The following is a 19,927-nucleotide window of genomic DNA, read 5'->3' on the forward strand; positions in this document are numbered from 1 at the left end:
TGGTGTGTTAACCACTTCACTCTTGTATAAAGGTTAACAAACAAGAGTATTAAAAATAACTATAATAATTTGTTAACAAATTGACAACATAAAAAGAGGAAACCTGTGACATCAAAAATATAAAATGGGGGAATAAAAGAAGAACTTTGATTGTATGCAAAGCTAAGTTGTTACCAGAAGAAAACAGACTATTATATCACGAAGATATTTATATAATGCTCATGGTAACCAGAACGTAAAAACCTACAGTAAATTCACAAAAGATAAAGACATGAGACTCAAAGCATACCACTATGGAAAATCATCAACACACATGGAAGGCAACAAAAAAGGAAGAAAGGAATAACGAGAACTACAAAACAGCCATAAAATGGCATTAGTAAGTCCTTACCTATCAGGAATTACTCTAAATGTAAATGGAATGAATTCTCCAATCAAAAGGCATGGAGTGCCTGGGCGGATTTAAAGAACAAGACCAAATTATACGCTGTCTTCAAGAGACGCATATAGCTTTAAGGATACACAGGCTCAGAGTGAAGAGATGGAAATGATATTCTATGCAATGGGAAACCAAAAGACAACAAAGGTAGCATTATTTATACAGGGAAAAAATAGACTTTAAGCCAAAAACTGTAACAAAAGGCAAAGAAAGTCATTATAGAGGTACAGGCTGAGGAGATGATGGAATAAGAGGACAGTAAACGTGCTTCATCCCATAGATTCAACTACATAACATTCACAAGAGTGTAAATAACTCAGAAAATGACTTGAAGACTGGCAGAACGAACTCCACAAGTAAAAGTAGAGAAGAGGTCACATTAAAGAAGTTAGAAAGGGAAGAAACCCAGTTTGGGAGAAAAGGGGACCATGGCTGACCCTCGTCGGGAGTGAGCCCAGGGTGCAGGGAAGGGCAAGAAGCAAACTATCACACTGGACAGCCCTCAGAGGGAAGATGAATCCCCATAACATTTGGCATTGAAAGCGAGAGGGACTGAATTTCATGAGTACAAACACCCAGTGGGACTTAAAGCCTGGAATCTTAAAAATCAGCAGGCTCAGTTCTGGAAAGTTGAGTCCCCACTTAAAGGTACAGTGCAACAAATAGCCAGTAGAGATACAGCATAGAAACAGCATTTTGAAAAATGCCTAGGGCACAGGGAAGGGAGAGTTATTTACTTATCTCAGAGCACGGCCAGAGAAGCAGGGATCACAGGGAGACCCTTCCAGGAATAAAGGAGCTAGCAGGTGACATCCCCCCACCATTACCCCTCAGCATAAACACACGGCCCCTTGCAGGAACCAGTATTGCATAACACTCTCTACCCAACTTGCTTACAAGAAGCCCCCTCCCACCACCTACACTTTGATGGATCTGCTCTATCTAGTCAAGCTTGCCTAAGTCCAGCAAGGTGGGTCCTTTCCCCCAGAAAACTGGAGCAATCCCCACCAAAACCTCATCTCCTGACCAGGGGGCTTTTGTCCGGGTGACATCAGGGGCAAGTCTCACTTTGCAGGCAGACGACTGTACACTAAGTTAAACTGTGCCCGACCAGGCTGGGAACAAAACACTGCCCACACAGGCAAAGACAGCCTCTGCAGATAACTGGACAAGAGGAAACAATGGAAAGGACATAACAGCAGGGCACATGTAACACACATAAGAGACACTTCCTGAAGTGCAGGTCCTGGGGAACAGGAGACAAAGCACTACAGGGCACGACAGGACCTCTTCTTCATAAGGTCATTACCTTCAAGAGCAGGAGACATAACTGACTTTCCTAACACACAGAAACAGACACAGAGGGTTAGACAAAATGAAGAAACAGAGGAATATGTCCTAAATGAAAGAATAAGACAAAACCACAGCAAGAGACCTAAGTGAAATGAATATAAGTGATACGCCTCAGAGACTTTACAGTAATGATCACAAAGATACTCACTGGACTTGAGAAAAGACTGTAAGACATCAATGAGACCCTTAACACACAGATAAAAAAGAGCCAATCAGAGATGAAAAACACAGTATATGCAATTAAAAATAGACTTGTTGAAATAAATAGCATGCTAAAGGAAGCAGAACAAATTAATGACCTGGGAGACAGAGTAATATAAAATAATCAAGATGAACAAATGAGAGAAAGAAATTACTATCCTGAAAAAATTAGGGAACTCAGTGACTCCACCAAGCATAATAACATTCACATTACAGGAATCTGAGAAGAGGAGAGAAAGGGGGCAAAAAATAAATCTGAAGAAATAATAGCTGAAAACATTCCTAATTTGGAGAAGGAAACAGACATTTATACCTAGGAGCCACAGAGATCCCCCAACAAAATCAACCCAAGAAGGTGCTACACCAAGAAATGTAGGGTTAAAATGGCAAAAAGTAGTGATAAAAATATTTTTTAAAAAAACAGCAAAAATATACAAGGGAAACCCCATAAAACTCTCAGCAGATATTTCAGCAGAAACTCTGCAGGCCCGAAGCAAGTGACATGATATATTCGAAGTGCTGAAAGGGAAAAATCTGCAGCCAAGAACACCCTACTCTACAAGGCTATAATTCAGAACAGAAGGAGAGATAAAGAATTTCTCAGACAAAAACTAAAACAGTTCATGACCACTAAACCAGCCCTACAAAAATAGTAAAGGGGACTCTTTGAATGGAAAAACAAAAGATCATAAGTGGGAGTATGAAAAGTAGGAAACCCAAAAGCATTAAAAATAAATATATCTGTAAAAATCATAGAAGGGATTCACAAAATAAAAGGATGTAAAATATGACACCATATACCTAAGATGTGAAGGAAAGAGGAGTAAAGAATGGGATCAAACTTAAGCAACCATGAACTTAATATAGATATATGCAAAAGATGTTATGTACAAAACAAGCGGTAACCACAAATCAAAAATCAATAATAGATAGGCAAAAGATGAAGAGAAAGGAATCCAAGTATATCACTAAAGAAAGCCAACAAACCATGAAAGAGAGCAAGAGAAAGATCAGAGAAAAACTACAAAAATAACCACAAAACAAATAACAGAATCATCTATCAATAATTACTTTGACTATAAATGGACCAAATGCTCCAATCAAAAGACTAAGTACGTTGGTGGCTCAGTTGACTAAGGATACAACTCTTGGTTTTGGCTCAGGTCGTGATTTTAGGGTCTGGGATCGAGCCCTGTGTCCGGGTCCAGAGTCTGCTTGTCCCTCTTCCTCCCCAACTCGCTCGCTCACTCTTTCCTCTCTCTCTAAAATCAATCAATCTTTTTTTTAAAAAAAGACATAAGGTGACAGAATGAATTAAAAAAAAAACTATATGAGCCTACAAAAGACTCACTTCAGACTGGAAGACACTTGAAGATTGAAGATGAGGGGATGGAGAAACATCTATCGTGCAAATAGATGTCAAAAAAAAGCCGGGATAGCAATACTTATTTTGGAAAAAATAGACTTTAAAACAAAAACTGTAACAAAAGACAAAGATGGGCACTATATAATAATAAAGGAGACAATCCAAAAGGAAGATAAAAATCTTAAATATTTATGCACCCAACATGGGAGCACTCAAATACATAAAACAGTCAATAACAAACATAAAGGATAAAATTGACAGTAATACAATAACAGCAGGACACTTTAACACCTGACTTATATCAACAGACAGATCCTCCAAACAGAAAATCAACAAGGAAACAATGCGTTTGAATGATACAGTGGACCAGACTGATTTCACAGACATATTCAGAATGCTCCATCCTAAAACAGCAGAATACACATTCTTTTCAAGTACACATTGAATATTCTCCAGAACAGATTGCCTAGAAGGCCACAAACAAGTCTTTCAAAAAGGCTGAAGTCAATACCATGCATGTTTTCTGACCACAATGCTATGAAACTAGAAATCAACGACAAGAAAAAAATCTGGAAAGAGCACAAATGCATGGAAGCTAAATAACATGCTACAAAACAATGACTGGGAAAGAAATCACAGAAGAAATTTTTTTAAAGTACATGGATACAAATGCAAATGAAAACACAATAGTCCAAAATCTTTGGGATGCAGCAAAAGCAGTTCTAAGAGGAAAGTGTATAGCAATACAAGCCTACTTAACAAAACAAAGAAACAAACAAAATCTCAAATAAACAACCTAAACTTATACCTAAAGGAGATCGGGGGGAAAAAAAAACAGAAACCAAAACCAGGAGAAGGAAGGAAATAATAAAATTTAGAGCAGAAATAAATGATATAGAAACTAAAAAACCAACAGAACAGATCAATGAAAGAAGGAGTTGGTTCTTTGGAAAGATCAACAACAAAACTGAAAAATCTCCAGCCAGACTCATCAAAAACAAATAAATAAAAATAAAAATAAAAAAATAACAGCAACAAAAAAGAGCAAGTGAGCAAGAAATGACTCACATAGACAAAAAGTTATGACAGTATTATGAGAAACTGTATGCCAATAAATTTCACAACGTGGAAGAAACGGATAAATTCCAAGATACATAACCTATGAACACTAAAGCAGGAAGAGACAGCAAATTTGAACAGATCAATTGCCAGCAATAAAACTGAGTTAATAATCATAAAACTCCCAAAAAACAAAACTCCAGGATCAGATGGCTTTCCATGAAAATTCTGCCAAACATTAAAGAGTTAACACTGGGAAGCCTGGGTGGCTCAGTCAGTTAAGTGTTCAACTCTTTATTTCAGTTCAGGTCATGATCTCAGGGTCTGGGACCAAGCCCCATGTCAGGCACCATGTGCAGCCGCTTACAATCCTCTCTCTCTCCCTCTCCCTCTGCCCCTCCTTCCTCTAGGGGGGAAAAAGGAGAATTAATACCTATTCTTTTCAAGCTATTCCAAAAATCAGAAGAGGAAGGAAAACTTCCAAATTCATTCTGTGAAGCAAGTATTACTCTGATACCAAAACCAGATGAAGACACTACAAAAAAAAAAAAAAAGTCAATATCTCTGATGAACACAGATGGAAAAAACCTCAACAAAATATTAGCAAACTGAATCCAACAATGCATTACAAAAATCATTCACATGGTCTAGCGGGATTTGTTCCCAGGATGCAAGGATGGGTCAATAGCCATAAATTAATTGATATGATACATCACATCAATGAGAAAAGATGAAGACCATATATCATCATTTCAATAGATACAGAAAAATCATTTGGCAAAGTACATCCACTCACAATAAAAACTCTAGTTGGTCTACAGGGAACATACCTCAACGTAATAAAGGCCATATATGAAAAACCCACAGCCAACATCGTACTCAATGGGGGAAAACTGAGAGCTTTTCTGCTAAGGTCAGGAACAAGACAAGGATGTCCACTCTCACTACTTTTATTTAACATGTACTAGAAGTCCTAGCCTCAGCAATTAGACAATAAAAAGAAATAAAGGGCATTCAAATTGGTAAGGAAGAAACAAAACTTTCATTATTTCCAGATGACATGATAGTATATATAGAAAACCCTAAAGACTCCACTGAACAATTACTAGAACTGATAAATAAATTCAGTAAATTTGTAGGATACAAAACCGATGTGTAGAAATCTGTTACATTTCTATGTACTAATAATGAAGCAGCAGAAAGTGAAATTAAGAAAATAATCCTACTTACAACTGCACCAAAAACAATAAAATACCTAATAAACTTAATCAAAGAGGTGAAAGAACTATACTCTGAAAACTATAAAACAGTGATGAAAGAAATTGAAGATAACACAAAGAAACAGAAAGACATTCCATGTTCATGGGTTGGAAGAACAAATATTGTTAAAATGTGTATACTACCCAAAGCAATCTACAAATTAAATGCAATCTCCATAAAAATACCAAAAGCATTTTTCACAGAACTATAATAAACAATCCTAAAAGTTGTATGGAACCACAAAACACCCAAAATAGCCAAAGCAATCTTGAAAAAGAAAAACAAAACTGGTGGTATCACAATTCCAGACTTCAAGTTATATTACGGAGCTGTAGTATTGAAAACAGCATGGTACTGGCATAAAAACAGACACCCAGACCAATGAAACAGAACAGAAAATCCAGAAATAAACCCACAGTTATATGACCAATTAATCTTTGACAAAGCAGGAAAGAATATCCAATGGGAAAAACATCATCTCTTCAACAAATGGTGTAGGGAAAGCTGGACAGCAACATGCAAAACAATGAAATTGGACCACTTTCTTTCACCACACACAAAAACAAACCCAAAATAGATAAAAGACCTAAATATAAGACCTAAAACCATAAAAATCCTTGAAGAGAGCAACTGCTTTAACATTAGCCATAATGACATTTTTTCTATATATGTCTCTTGAGGCAAAGGAAATAAAAGCCACAATAAAAAGTTTCTGCACAGTATAGGAAACAATTAACAAAACTAAAAGGCAACCTACTGAATGGGAGAAGATATTTGTAAATGACATAGCTGATAAAGGGTTAGTATCCAAAGTATATAAAGAACTAATACAGCTCAACACCCAAAAAACAAATAACCCATTTTAAAAATGGGCAGAAGACATGGCCAACAGACACATGAAAAGATGCTCAACATCACTAATCATCAGGAAACCACAAATCAAAACTACCATGAGATATCACTTCACCCAGTCACAATGGCAAAAAATCAAAAAACACAAGAAACAAGTGTTGGAGAGGATGTGGAGTAAAAGAAAACCTTGTGCACTCTTGGTGGGACTACAAACTGTTATATCCACTGTGGAAGAGCATGGAGGTTTCTTGAAAAAATTAAAAATAGAACTACCCTACAATCCAGCAATCACACTACTTTGACCCAAAAAATACAAAAACACTAATTCAAAGGGATACATGCACCCCTATGTTTAGAGCAGCATTATTTACAATACTCAAACCATGGAAGCAGCACAGGTGTTCATTGATAGATGAACAGATAAAGAACATGTGATACACACACACATATGCACACACACATATATGTGTGTATATATATATATAAGGAAATATTATTCAGCCATAAAAAGAATGAAATCTTGCCATTTGCCACAACAGGGATGGAATTAGGGAGTGTAATACTAAGCAAAATAAATCAATCAGAGAATGTCAAATACCACATGATTTCACTCACATGCGCAATTTAAGAAATAAAATGAAAAAAAAAAAGGAGAGAGAGACAAACCAAGAAACAGACTCTTAATTTTATAGGAAACAAACTAATGGTTACCAGAGGGGAGGTGGATGGGGGGATGGGTGAAATAGGTGATGGAGATTAAAGATATACTTATCATGATGAGCACTGAGTAATGTACAAAATTGCTAAATCCCTATATTGTACACCTGAAACTAATATAACATTATATGTTAACTATACTGAAATTAAAATTAAAAATTTAATTAAAAAGTCATTATATAATGATAAAATGGCTAAATCATCAAGGAAATATAACAATTGTAAATATATACGCCCCTAACTTTGGAACACCTAAATATCTTAAACAAATACTAACAGATGTAAAGGGAGAAACAGACAACAACAGAATAATAGTAAGGGACATCAATATTCCACTTTCAATAGTGAACAGATTATCCAGAGAGTAAATCAATAATGAAACATTTGAGTTGAACCATACTTTAGACCAAAGGGACCTAAGAGACATATACAGAATATTTCATCCAACAGGAACTGAATTACTTTCTTCTCAAGTGCCCATGGAACATTCCCCAAGATACATCATATGATAGGTTACAAATCAAGCCTCAGTAATTTTAATTAATCTTAAATCATATCTAGTATCTTTTCTGACCACAATAGTATGCAATTAGAAATCAATAACAGGAAGAAAACTGAAAGTTTATAAATATGTGGAAATTAAACATGCTACTGGACAACCAATGGGTCAAAGAAGAAATCAAAAGAGAAATCAAAAAAGATCTTAAAACAAATGAATATGGAAACACACATACCAAAACTTATGGGTTGCAGCAAAAGCAGATCTAAGAGGTAGTTCATAGCAATAAGCACCTATGCTAAAAAACAGGAAAGATTTCCAATAAACAGCCTAACTTTACACCTTAAGAAACCAGAAAAAAAAGAACTAAGCCCAAACTTAGCAGAAGGAAGAAAATAACAAAGATCAGAGCAGAAAGGAATGAAAATAGAAACCACAAAAATAGAAAAGATCAATGAAACCAAAACCTGCTTTTTTTTGAACTGATAAAGAAAATAAGAGACCTTTAGTGAGAATATTAAGAGAAAAGAGAAATGACTAAAACNACACACATACCAAAATTTATGGGTTGCAGCAAAAGCAGATCTAAGAGGGAGTTCATAGCAATAAGCACCTATGCTAAAAAACAGGAAAGATTTCCAATAAACAGCCTAACTTTACACCTTAAGAAACCAGAAAAAAAAGAACTAAGCCCAAACTTAGCAGAAGGAAGAAAATAACAAAGATCAGAGCAGAAAGGAATGAAAATAGAAACCACAAAAATAGAAAAGATCAATGAAACCAAAACCTGCTTTTTTTTGAACTGATAAAGAAAATAAGAGACCTTTAGTGAGATTACTAAGAGAAAAGAGAAATGACTAAAATAAATAAAATCAGACATGAAAGAGGAGATATTACAACTGATACCAAAGAAATATAAAGAATCAAATAAACTATTACAATTATACATCAATTAACTAGACAACCTATAAGAAATGGATTAATTCCTGGAAATATTAAACCTACTAAAACTGAATCATAAAGAAATAGAAAATCTGAAGATACCAATAATGAGATTGAATGAGAAATCAAAAATCTCCCAACAAAGAAAGGCCCAGGACCAAATAATTTCCCGGTAAAATCTACCAAACGTTTAAAGAAGAATTAACACCAACCCTTCTCAAACTCTTCCAAAAAACTGAAAAGGAGGGAGTACTCCCAAATTTATTATATTAAGACAACATTACCCTAATCCCAGAGCCAGATAATGACACTATAAAAGAAGAAAACTACAGGCCAATAACCCTGATAAATATGGAGGCAAACATTTTCAACAAAATATTAGCAAGCTGAATTCAACACCACATTCAAACAATCACACATCATGATCAAGTGGGCTTTATACCTGGGATACCAGGATGATTCAATATATACCAATCAATAAATGTGATACCTCACATTAACAGAATGAAGGAAAAAATCATATAGTCATCTCAATAGATGAAGAAAAAATAGATGACAAAATACAACTTCCTTTCAAGAAAAAAAACTCTCAAAAATTTGTTAGTAAATCAGTAAACATAGTAAAGGCCATATTTGGTAAGGACACAGCTAGCATTATATCAGTGATGAAAGGCTGAAAACTTTTTCTCTTCTATAAGGAATAAAACAAGGATGCCCAATCTCACCACTCGTATGCAACATAGTAATCAATATCCTAGCCAGAGAAATCAGGTAGGAAAAAGAAAAAGGCACCCAAATCAGAAAGGAAGTAAAACTACTTTTGTTTGTGGATGATATGATTTTATATATAGAAAATCCTAAAGACTCCACCAAAACGTGTTAGAAATATAAATTCAGCAAAGTTGAAATTCTTGAGCAGGTGCAATCAAAACCTCTTCCAGAGGCAAATTAGGTTTTCTGCCTAAGTAGATGTATTTTCTGCAGGTGATGGTGTGGTGAGTGAATCTTTCTCTAACTGTAAAGAAACCTGTGTGATATTTGTTTTCCCTTTCATGCAGTAGACTCCAACATTTTTAAGCACCCTTGTCAGTAAAATATGTAAATATATCAAAACATGTATGTAGTTTAACAGGTTGTATAAATGTACTCTTGTCNAGGAAGTAAAACTACTTTTGTTTGTGGATGATATGATTTTATATATAGAAAATCCTAAAGACTCCACCAAAAAGTGTTAGAAATATAAATTCAGCAAAGTTGAAAGGAACAAAAATCAACATGTAGAGATCAACTGCATTTCTATACAGTAACAATATATGAAAACAATTCTCCTTTACAACAGCATCAAAAATAATAAAATACTTGGGAATAAATTTAAGCAAGGTGGGAAAAGATCTGCATACTGAGAACTGTTAGACTTTGATGAAAGAAATGGAAGATGACAGGGGCGCCTGGGTGGCTCAATCGTTAAGCGTCTGCCTTCAGCTCAGGGCGTGATCCCAGCATTATGGGATCCAGACCCGCATCAGGCTCCTCCACTGGGAGCCTGCTTCTTCCTCTCCCACTCCCCCTGCTTGTGTTTCCTCTCTCTCTCTGCCTGTCTTTCTCTCCGTCAAATAAACAAATGGAATCTGAAAGAAAGAAAGAAAGAAAGAAAGAAAGAAAGAAAGAAAGAAGAAAGAAAGAAAGAAAGAAAGAAAGAAAGAAAGAAAGAAAGAAAGAAAACGGAAGATGACACAAATGGAAAGACATCCCATGTTCAAGGATTGAAAGAATGAATACTGTTAAAATGTCCACACTACCCAAAGCCATCTATAGATTAAATGCAATTTCTATGAAAACTCCAAGGACATTCTTCATAGACATAGGGAAAAAAATCCTAAAATTTGTATAGAATCACAAAAGGTTCCAAATAGCCAAAGCAATCGCTTGACCAAAAATTCAGAATCCCTGAAATAAGATCCTTTACATAAAATATTTTACAAACATATTTTTCATAAAATAAGGCCTAATGATGTGAGGTTATTTGGCTTGTCATACACACCAGTCCAAGAACAAATACATTCTGCACAATTTTTCCAGGTAATTTACCACTTCTTTGGTGACTTTCAGTTTCCTAATGGCTCAGCAGGAAAACTACCAAACTACTCAACGGTGAAATTCTTGAGCAGGTGCAATCAAAACCTCTTCCAGAGGCAAATTAGGTTTTCTGCCTAAGTAGATGTATTTTCTGCAGGTGATGGTGTGGTGAGTGAATCTTTCTCTAACTGTAAAAGAAACCTGTGTGATATTTGTTTTCCCTTTCATGCAGTAGACTCCAACATTTTTAAGCACCATTGTCAGTAAAATATGTAAATACATCAAAACATGTATGTAGTTTAACAGGTTGTATAAATGTACTCTTGTTAGTCTATACATTAAATTTTACTAAAACTTAATTTCTTTTTATATAGTAAATAAATAAAAATGGAAAGTCTAACATACCCTTCCCCACCAGCGACCTGTGTTGTGAAGCACCCTTTCTTGCAGACCACTTCTAGAGANAAGTGGGCTTTATACCTGGGATACCAGGATGATTCAATATATACCAATCAATAAATGTGATACCTCACATTAACAGAATGAAGGAAAAAATCATATAGTCATCTCAATAGATGAAGAAAAAATAGATGACAAAATACAACTTCCTTTCAAGAAAAAAAACTCTCAAAAATTTGTTAGTAAATCAGTAAACATAGTAAAGGCCATATTTGGTAAGGACACAGCTAGCATTATATCAGTGATGAAAGGCTGAAAACTTTTTCTCTTCTATAAGGAATAAAACAAGGATGCCCAATCTCACCACTCGTATGCAACATAGTAATCAATATCCTAGCCAGAGAAATCAGGTAGGATAAAGAAAAAGGCACCCAAATCAGAAAGGAAGTAAAACTACTTTTGTTTGTGGATGATATGATTTTATATATAGAAAATCCTAAAGACTCCACCAAAACGTGTTAGAAATATAAATTCAGCAAAGTTGAAATTCTTGAGCAGGTGCAATCAAAACCTCTTCCAGAGGCAAATTAGGTTTTCTGCCTAAGTAGATGTATTTTCTGCAGGTGATGGTGTGGTGAGTGAATCTTTCTCTAACTGTAAAAGAAACCTGTGTGATATTTGTTTTCCCTTTCATGCAGTAGACTCCAACATTTTTAAGCACCATTGTCAGTAAAATATGTAAATACATCAAAACATGTATGTAGTTTAACAGGTTGTATAAATGTACTCTTGTTAGTCTATACATTAAATTTTACTAAAACTTAATTTCTTTTTATATAGTAAATAAATAAAAATGGAAAGTCTAACATATCCTTCCCCACCAGTGACCTGTGTTGTGAAGCACCCTTTCTTGCAGACCACTTCTAGAGGAACTGAAATAAATTCTGTTCATACGCAATGTGTGTTTCCTTCCAGCTATAAGAGAACAAATCTGCCAATAGTGCAGACATCAATGATGAAAGTGATGTCAATTCACAACATATATAGTTACCAAGTGGTCTAATGTTCACTGTAAGGCTGAATCTTTTTTTGAATCAACTTAAAAAGTAGTTCTACATCTTAGAAAGAATAAAGAAAAAAAGAACTCATTTTGGTAGATGAAATATTTTTCTTTTTTTCTTTTTTAAATTTTTTATATGAAATATTTTTAAATAATGAGTGAATACCAGATTTTAGGTACACATAAAAAGTAGACTGTCTGTTCATTAATTTATCAAATATTAATTGTATGGCCATGACATACCTTGCATTTTTCCCACATACTAGTTATATTTACATGTCTTGTAACCCACAGTCTCTCTTCAGACATGGAAATGACTAAGCCGTGATGACACGAATTTCTAAATTATTTTAATACAATACATGAATAGATTGGCACACTGGCAGTTTAGAGTGAGACTGCCATTTATCAATTCTACCTCCTAAAACTAGACCATAAGTTCCTCAAAGATAAGGACTATACTTATTTGATCATTATTATAAACCTAGCACAGCGACTGGCATGTAGTAAGCATTGAACGCTTACAATTTTGCTGGAGGGGTGGAGGAAAAGGGACAAAGAAAGGGAGTAGAAGAAGAATAAATAAACCAAAGTCTGAGAACAAACTGTAAGAACCATTTTATTGTCCCTAATGCATAGTTTGACTATAACTACTAATGGTATTTTTTCTGAAAATATGTACATATGTATACATATTAGATGGGTATATAATATCTATATATGCCCATCTATATATATCCATCAAAGGCACATGATCCTGCTTAACATCCTGCACCAGCACTTAGTACATAATTCAAGACTCTGAGATTCAAGAGGAGAATCCATCCCAAATCAGGACCAAGTCCTCAATTAAAAGTTCATTCACTTTCAAGTTTTATGATACATTAAAAGGTATTATTGTAAATGTAACAGAAATACTTTAAGGAAAATTGGCAAAATACAGGAAAGTAGAATTTAACATTATCATATTTCTACCACCCAAAGACAACCACTATTAACATTTTTTATGTTAAATTCATACCAAATTTTAGTATCCCTATTAGTAACTTTCTATAATGCTACAAGGGGCTCGTGGACAACTAAAATGAAAAAAAAAAATAGTAGAGTAATTCCAACTATGCTTAATGAGGGAAGACTTAGGATCTTGGAAGAGTTCCCAACCTAAACTCTCATGAGATTATGAGCTCATTAAGGAAAGATACTTTGTTCTAGTCGCCCTTCTTATGGCCCAGCCATGGGCTCAAGCAGTGAGCCCTGTACATACTATTCACTCTGTAAATGTTCACTGAATATACATCTAGAAAGAGAGGTAATCAGCAAACTTTTATTGTTAGGACTCTTCCTTCTATGATTACTCAAGGCTCACTCCCCAACTCCTCCCTGATGACCTCATCCTCTGTCATTCACTGCCAAGTAACTTAACTACAGTAATGATAAAGATCTTGTTGCAGCCTGAAAGTGAATCTGTTTTATTCTTCCCTAACTTTCATTGTATCATTTCCTTCTTCACTTAGCTAAGTTCTATTCACTCCTTGCAATTCTGCTCAGAAGTCATGTTCTTCAAGAAGTCTCCCTGATGCTATTTTGCCCCTCTCAGGCTGAGCTAAGTGCTAACATTCTGGGCCCCCATCATACCCAATGCAAGCATCTAACACTACAATTGCCACAGAATGTGGAAATTAGCCACTTACATATACTGCTCATTCGTAGACTGTGAGCTCTTTGAGAGCTTTATATTCACAAATATTAGCACAGATTCAGTAAATACTTACGGAATGAATGAAAGAATGAACATAGTCATTCTATCTTTGTTCTAGTTTATATCTAATTTGCCCGTTCAGTCAGCTGTTCACTCACAATTTTAATTATCTTAAAAAATCAATAAACAAAACCCTGTCCTGATTTCCAACAGAAATCAGATAAAAAAAATGGCAAACATCAAGATCTGTTTATTCACGTAACCAAAAAGTATCCCTTTCTAATTTTTACAATTACTAATCAATAAACACTCATCATCATCATCATTTTCTCTTCAAGTCCTCTACATTAGAGTCACATTTTAATAATCACACTTTCACAATCACATTAAATACTTATTTCTACTCTTCTTTCTCCCTGAAAAGATAGAGAGTAGGTCCTGCCAACTCTTTCTCTAATGGTGTCATCAGGTCTGCTCTTAACTGTTTCTAGAGCCCTTGCCTTAAACCTCTTCCAATTTAGTTTACTCTTGTGGCATCAAGGGAATGACTCCATATGCTCAAAATTAAGCTAAACATGAGGAATTGCTATTTCCTGCCACATGGGATTCCTCTCATACAAAATCCACAATTTTAGCCTGGATTTTAAGACTACCCATCCCACATTCATCTCTACCAGCATTCACTGGTACATCTATCTTTAAAAAAATGTATTTCCTTGTGCTTCTAGGTATGCATTTCCTATTGAAGTCAAGCAAATATTCTTGCTGTATACCATAGTAAATTTGCAAATTCCTTCACTGTTGCCTTTGTACATGCTTTAGAGCTTTTCTCATTCTCTTTGTGCTTTGATTCTTCATTAAAACCCCTATTCACTACTCTCTTCCTCTAAGTAAGTTTTCTCAATTATCTCCAGGTCATATCATTTGCTCCTTTATTAAACAATCCTTTAACATTTGCATTTTACTTGAACTAATAATATTTTAGCCTTTATTGTATGTTTCTTTGTAAGTATTTTAAAAGATCATTATGCGTGTGCTCTTCAGTCTTTGAGAACAGGTATATTGCTCTCCCCTAACAGAGCTTAATCTAGCAGCAAGCACCCTCACACAAGTTGATTTCTTAATAGGTGCTGTTAACTTTCTATCCTACATATAAGGGAACTCAATAAATGCTCTCTGGATTAAACTGAATTGGATGCTCATATTCAATAAACTATAAGTGACAGTAAAATAAAGAAAAGAGAATAAATTTAAATTATAGTTAGGGGAGCCCCAAGTCAGCTCCATGTTCAGTGTGGAGTATGCTTGTCCCTCTCTCACTCCCTCTGGCCCTCCCCTGGCTCAGGAGCTCTCTCTCTCTCCCTAAAATAAATATATAAAATCTTTTTTAAAAATTACAGTGTTTAAAATCAGTAATGCTTCCCCTAATCCTACTCAGCTTTTAACATTTGCAGGGAGATTTCTCATGTGTGTTCTAATGCTACTTTTGCTTTTTAGGTCCATCCCCTTCCTCTTCACTCCTTTTTCCACCCAATGTCTATATGAAGAAAACCCAAGCAAAATGAAAAGTATACTAGAGGTTATTAAGTTTCACATAAGTCCCATTGCTCGTACTTATGGTATGAAGCCAACATATCAATATTCTTCACACTGAGAGCTTTATTTAGAGCCTCCCTACGTCAAAGGATAATTAGTATCTTAGATAAGTTCTATCAGAGAGCTTGATCAATTTATTTATCTAGACAATTTAGCACGGAGAAATAATAAAAGAAAATGCCACAGTAAAGTAAAAAATACACAGTAAAGCTTTCTGCCCATTCTATACTGTCACTAGACTAATAAAAAATTCACTTTTTCTTGGAATATTAAAAATTATTCAAAATGCTATTCTGAATAAAAATTTATCTGATTTAGTCATTTTGGTATTATTTTTTTTAAAGAACAAACTAAAACCATCAAACCTGTTAAGATACTTAGCTAGTGAATAAAACAAGCTTGATTAATATTTTAAACACAAACTTACGGGATCAGCAGGTCCACAGAATTCTCGAAATGTCTTTGTAGGATTATTTTGTTGAATCTCCATTGCTACACAAGGGCCAGAATACATTTCTGTCACCATCTCCTATGATACATGAGAACATTTAAAAATTAGTAAAAATTAATAATCTTTTACTCAGCCTCTTTTAATTGCACCACTATTACAGATATTAAAATCTTACATTTGAATCCTCATGTACCCCACATGTCAAGCAGCTCCCCAATTCTGTCCATTTCTCCTGAAAAAATGTGTTTTAGATATGTTCCCTCATCTCGATTCCTGCCACTAGCATCATTTAATGCTTTACCACTTGACACTTTCATTAACTGAAATGATCTTCTTGTATGTCTTCCTTTTAAAGGTCTCTCCTCTTAAATACAGTCCTATTGAACATTTCTAAAGATCTAAATTTCAAAGTGTTTCTTCCAAAGACACTTCTAAAAATCATAATCATTTTCAGAAATGAAGAAAACAGGGACCAGATTCTCTCACATTAAACATATAGAAATGAGACAATATATATGAAACAACAGTTTTCAAACACTAGGTGACAGGCAGTGCAGTATTATGATCCCTGATAGAAGAGAATCAAATGAAGTAAGCCATATGACTGCCCCATCTTACTGCCTGGAGGAAGTTTCCAGATAATGGGACAGGGAGAGGAAACACAACAGAGTCCAATACTCTCACTGAGCAGAAGAGACAAAGACTGGAGTTAGGGAGGCCAATGTAGCTAGAATTTGTAGGACAGATTACTAGAGGAGGTGAGAGAACTATGGGAGAGTAAGTTACAGGGATCTGCGGAGAAGTTCACCTGAGTCTTTGGCTAAGAGTCTATATATGTGTAGAGGAAACTACGCAAAGTGAAGAAAAGAACTACCAGAAGCAGTTAAGTGAAGAGAGAGAGAGCACAGAGAGAGCACAAGGCTGAGAAGACTTTGCATTTCCACCAGCCAGAGTGGAAAGCCCTCATGTGATACACAGGGCATCAGGTAGACACCTCAGAAGGGTATTGCACCATAATAGTTGGCCTTATATATGGAATGCTCTGTACCCCTCTTATAAAGCTTAAAAGCAAGCCTTGAAAAGGTCAAACTGATCCTAAGTAACTTCAGTGAGTGCCAAAACAATGTCAAACACTCTTTGAAGGAATATGACATACATACCATGTAACATTATAAATTTCACATTATCCAACATCCAATAAAAATTACTAGGCATGCGAAGAAATAAGAAAATATGAACCATCACTTGAAGAAAACTCAACAAAATGACACAGATGTAGCAATGACAGAAATGATGTTGGTTACATAGAATGTTAAAACGGCTAGTGTAAATGGGCTTTACATGCAAATTAGAGGAAGGAAACATGGACATGATGCAGAGAAAACCAACGATATTAAAAAGACCCGAAGAATACACTCATGGTGAGCACAGCATAACATATAGGGTTATTGAATCACTATGCCATACACATGAAATTAATATAACACTGTGCCAACTATACTCAAAACAAACAAACAAACAAACAAACAAACACCCAAATGGAACTTATAGTGATGAAGACTACATCTGAATTAAATACACTGGATGGGATGAACAAAACAAAATACTGCAGAAGGACAATAAATTTGAAGACATGAAACACCAATTACTCAAAAGCAAGCACAGACAGAAAGAAGAATGAATAAAAATGTCCCACGGTAATTTTTTTTTCCAATGACAAGCTGTCTAATATGCATATAATTGGAAGTCCCAGAAAAAGAAAAGAAGGGGTGATGAACAGATAAAGATTCCAAGAATTAATTGCTAAAATATTTTCAAATTTGATAAGACTCATAACCCAACAGATCCAACAGAGTCCAGGGAGAATAAGCGCAAAGAAAAGTACAATGAGCCAATAATTAAATTGGCTAAAAACAAAAAACCCCAATAACAAAAAACTCTTAAAAACAACCCTTCCCAAGAAAGACACATAACAATAGAACAAAGAAAGATGTAAATGACAACAACATAAATTTGTCAGTCTACAATTCCATTCCCAGGTAGGAATTTTTTTTTTTTTTTAAGAGAGGGAAAAGGGCAGGGAAGGGAAGAGAGAGAGGGTGAGGGAGAGAAACTTAAGCAGGCTCCACACCAAGCTCAGAGCCCGATGCAGGGCTCAATCTCACAACCCTGAGATCATGACCTGAGCTGAAATCAAGAGTTGGACACTTAACCAACTGAGCCACCCAGGTTCCCTGGAAGATATTTTTCACAAATGAAGGAAAAATAACTTTTTCAGACACACAAAATGTGAGAGAATTCACTACCAGCAGCCCTATAACATAAGAAATGTTAAAGGAAGTTCTTCAGACAGAAGGAAAATAGTATCAGACAAAAATAGGGATCTACACAAAACAATGGTAAACATGTGAGTAAATATAAAATACATATTTTAGTTGGTGTGAAAGATAATTGATTATCTAAAGCAAAATATTAAAAATGCATTGTAGGGTTTATAATATAAATGGAAATAAAAACGTATGACAACCACAGCACATAAGGGGGGGAAACGGAAGTATATCTACTCTTTTAAGGTTCTTAACTGTATGTGAAGTGGTATAATGAGAAACATGAGAGAAAGAAAAGTACCTCTCACAGTGTCTGGAACACTCAGTGAATGTTCTTTTCTTCTCTACATGGGGAAAAATACTTCAGGAAGAAGTGAGAATAAATATAAAGACTCGGAGGCAGAAGTACTGGTGTGTATGAAGATCAGTAAAGGAGCCAGGAGATCGGGAGCTACAGTGAGACCACAGGAAAGCAGTAAGAGATGAGGTCAGACCACGCAGGGACATGCAAGCCATTTTAATGACTTTGGAGAGTTTATAATACACAATGACAAAGTAAAATAAAGGTAATTTATTACAGAACGATATTTAAATATTAATTGGAACCCAGTAATCACACCTAATAGAAATGCCAGAAGTTAAAAGAGGAGGGAGCTTCAGTATCTACACAAAACAAATACAGTCCACAGAACCCTACTCATTAGAATCCCTAAAGGTATCTCCCTGAAGTCACTTCGCTATTTCACAAAGGTCATATGTAATTGATTTCTTACGGATAATTATGTTGAGTCTGATTTTCTGTCTCATGGTGTTGAAGTACTGCCTATACATAAATGTCAAGAGCCAAGTTCTCAGTGGGGGCAGAAGGCAGCAGGAATATGCCATCCAAAGAGAGGAGCGAATTTTGTCTGCTTTTCTTCCATTTACCTCTCTTCTTGTCTTTCGGTGTTCATCACAAATACCATTAAAAATACAGACATGAAGGGCTATGCAAATGTACAAAATGGAAAGAAAAAAAACCTGTTGGAAAAAGGACTCCATCAAAAGCATAATGTGCTCCTTAAAAAAGTGGACCCAACAAAATTCTCAAGTCACCTAGGTTTTTTGTTTTCTTTTGTTTTGTTTGTCACCTCGGTTTTTAGTTAAGTAAAAAATTACCAAAACCAAACAGACCTGTTTGTTTCCTTCACAGCCCTTTGACTCCTGCCTTTTATGATGGGATCATTTGATTTAATGTCTGTCCTCACCAGACCATAAGCTCCATGAATGCAGGTAGTGAGCTTTTCTTTGTTCATCTCTCTACTTGATATCTAACACATTGTTTGGCACATAGTAGACATTCAGTATATAGATGTAGTAAATAAGTGGATCTTGATAACAAAATGAGGTAGGAATTACCTTTTTATGACTGCAAATGGTGAAACAGCAAATATAAGTATAAATGATCAACACAGGATTTACTACAAAGAATTGTGTCAGATACAATAATGTCAGTGATGCTGGCCCTATTTCACACTATACATTCTATATTTAGGAGGATCATTTCACCAACATATCTTCATTTTTTTTATTATGATATGTTAGTCACCATACAGTACATCATTAGCTTTTGATGTAGTGTTCCATGATTC

The 19,927-nt window shown here is 35.1% G+C and overlaps 1 protein-coding gene across 4 annotated transcripts in view; it reads right to left on the reverse strand.

Moving 5' to 3' along the window:
• Positions 1 to 19,927, reverse strand: part of NME7 (NME/NM23 family member 7) — a 249,377-nt gene that overhangs the window by 114,983 nt on the left and 114,467 nt on the right. For all 4 annotated transcript variants that reach the window (XM_002918573.4, XM_034666697.1, XM_034666696.1 and 1 more), the window contains one exon: positions 15,946 to 16,047. In XM_002918573.4, coding sequence (XP_002918619.1) covers positions 15,946 to 16,047 — 102 coding nt within the window. The remainder of the gene's footprint in view (positions 1 to 15,945; positions 16,048 to 19,927) is intronic.

This window comes from Ailuropoda melanoleuca, chromosome 8 (assembly GCF_002007445.2).
Source record: "Ailuropoda melanoleuca isolate Jingjing chromosome 8, ASM200744v2, whole genome shotgun sequence".
NCBI classification, from domain to species: Eukaryota; Metazoa; Chordata; class Mammalia; order Carnivora; family Ursidae; genus Ailuropoda; species Ailuropoda melanoleuca.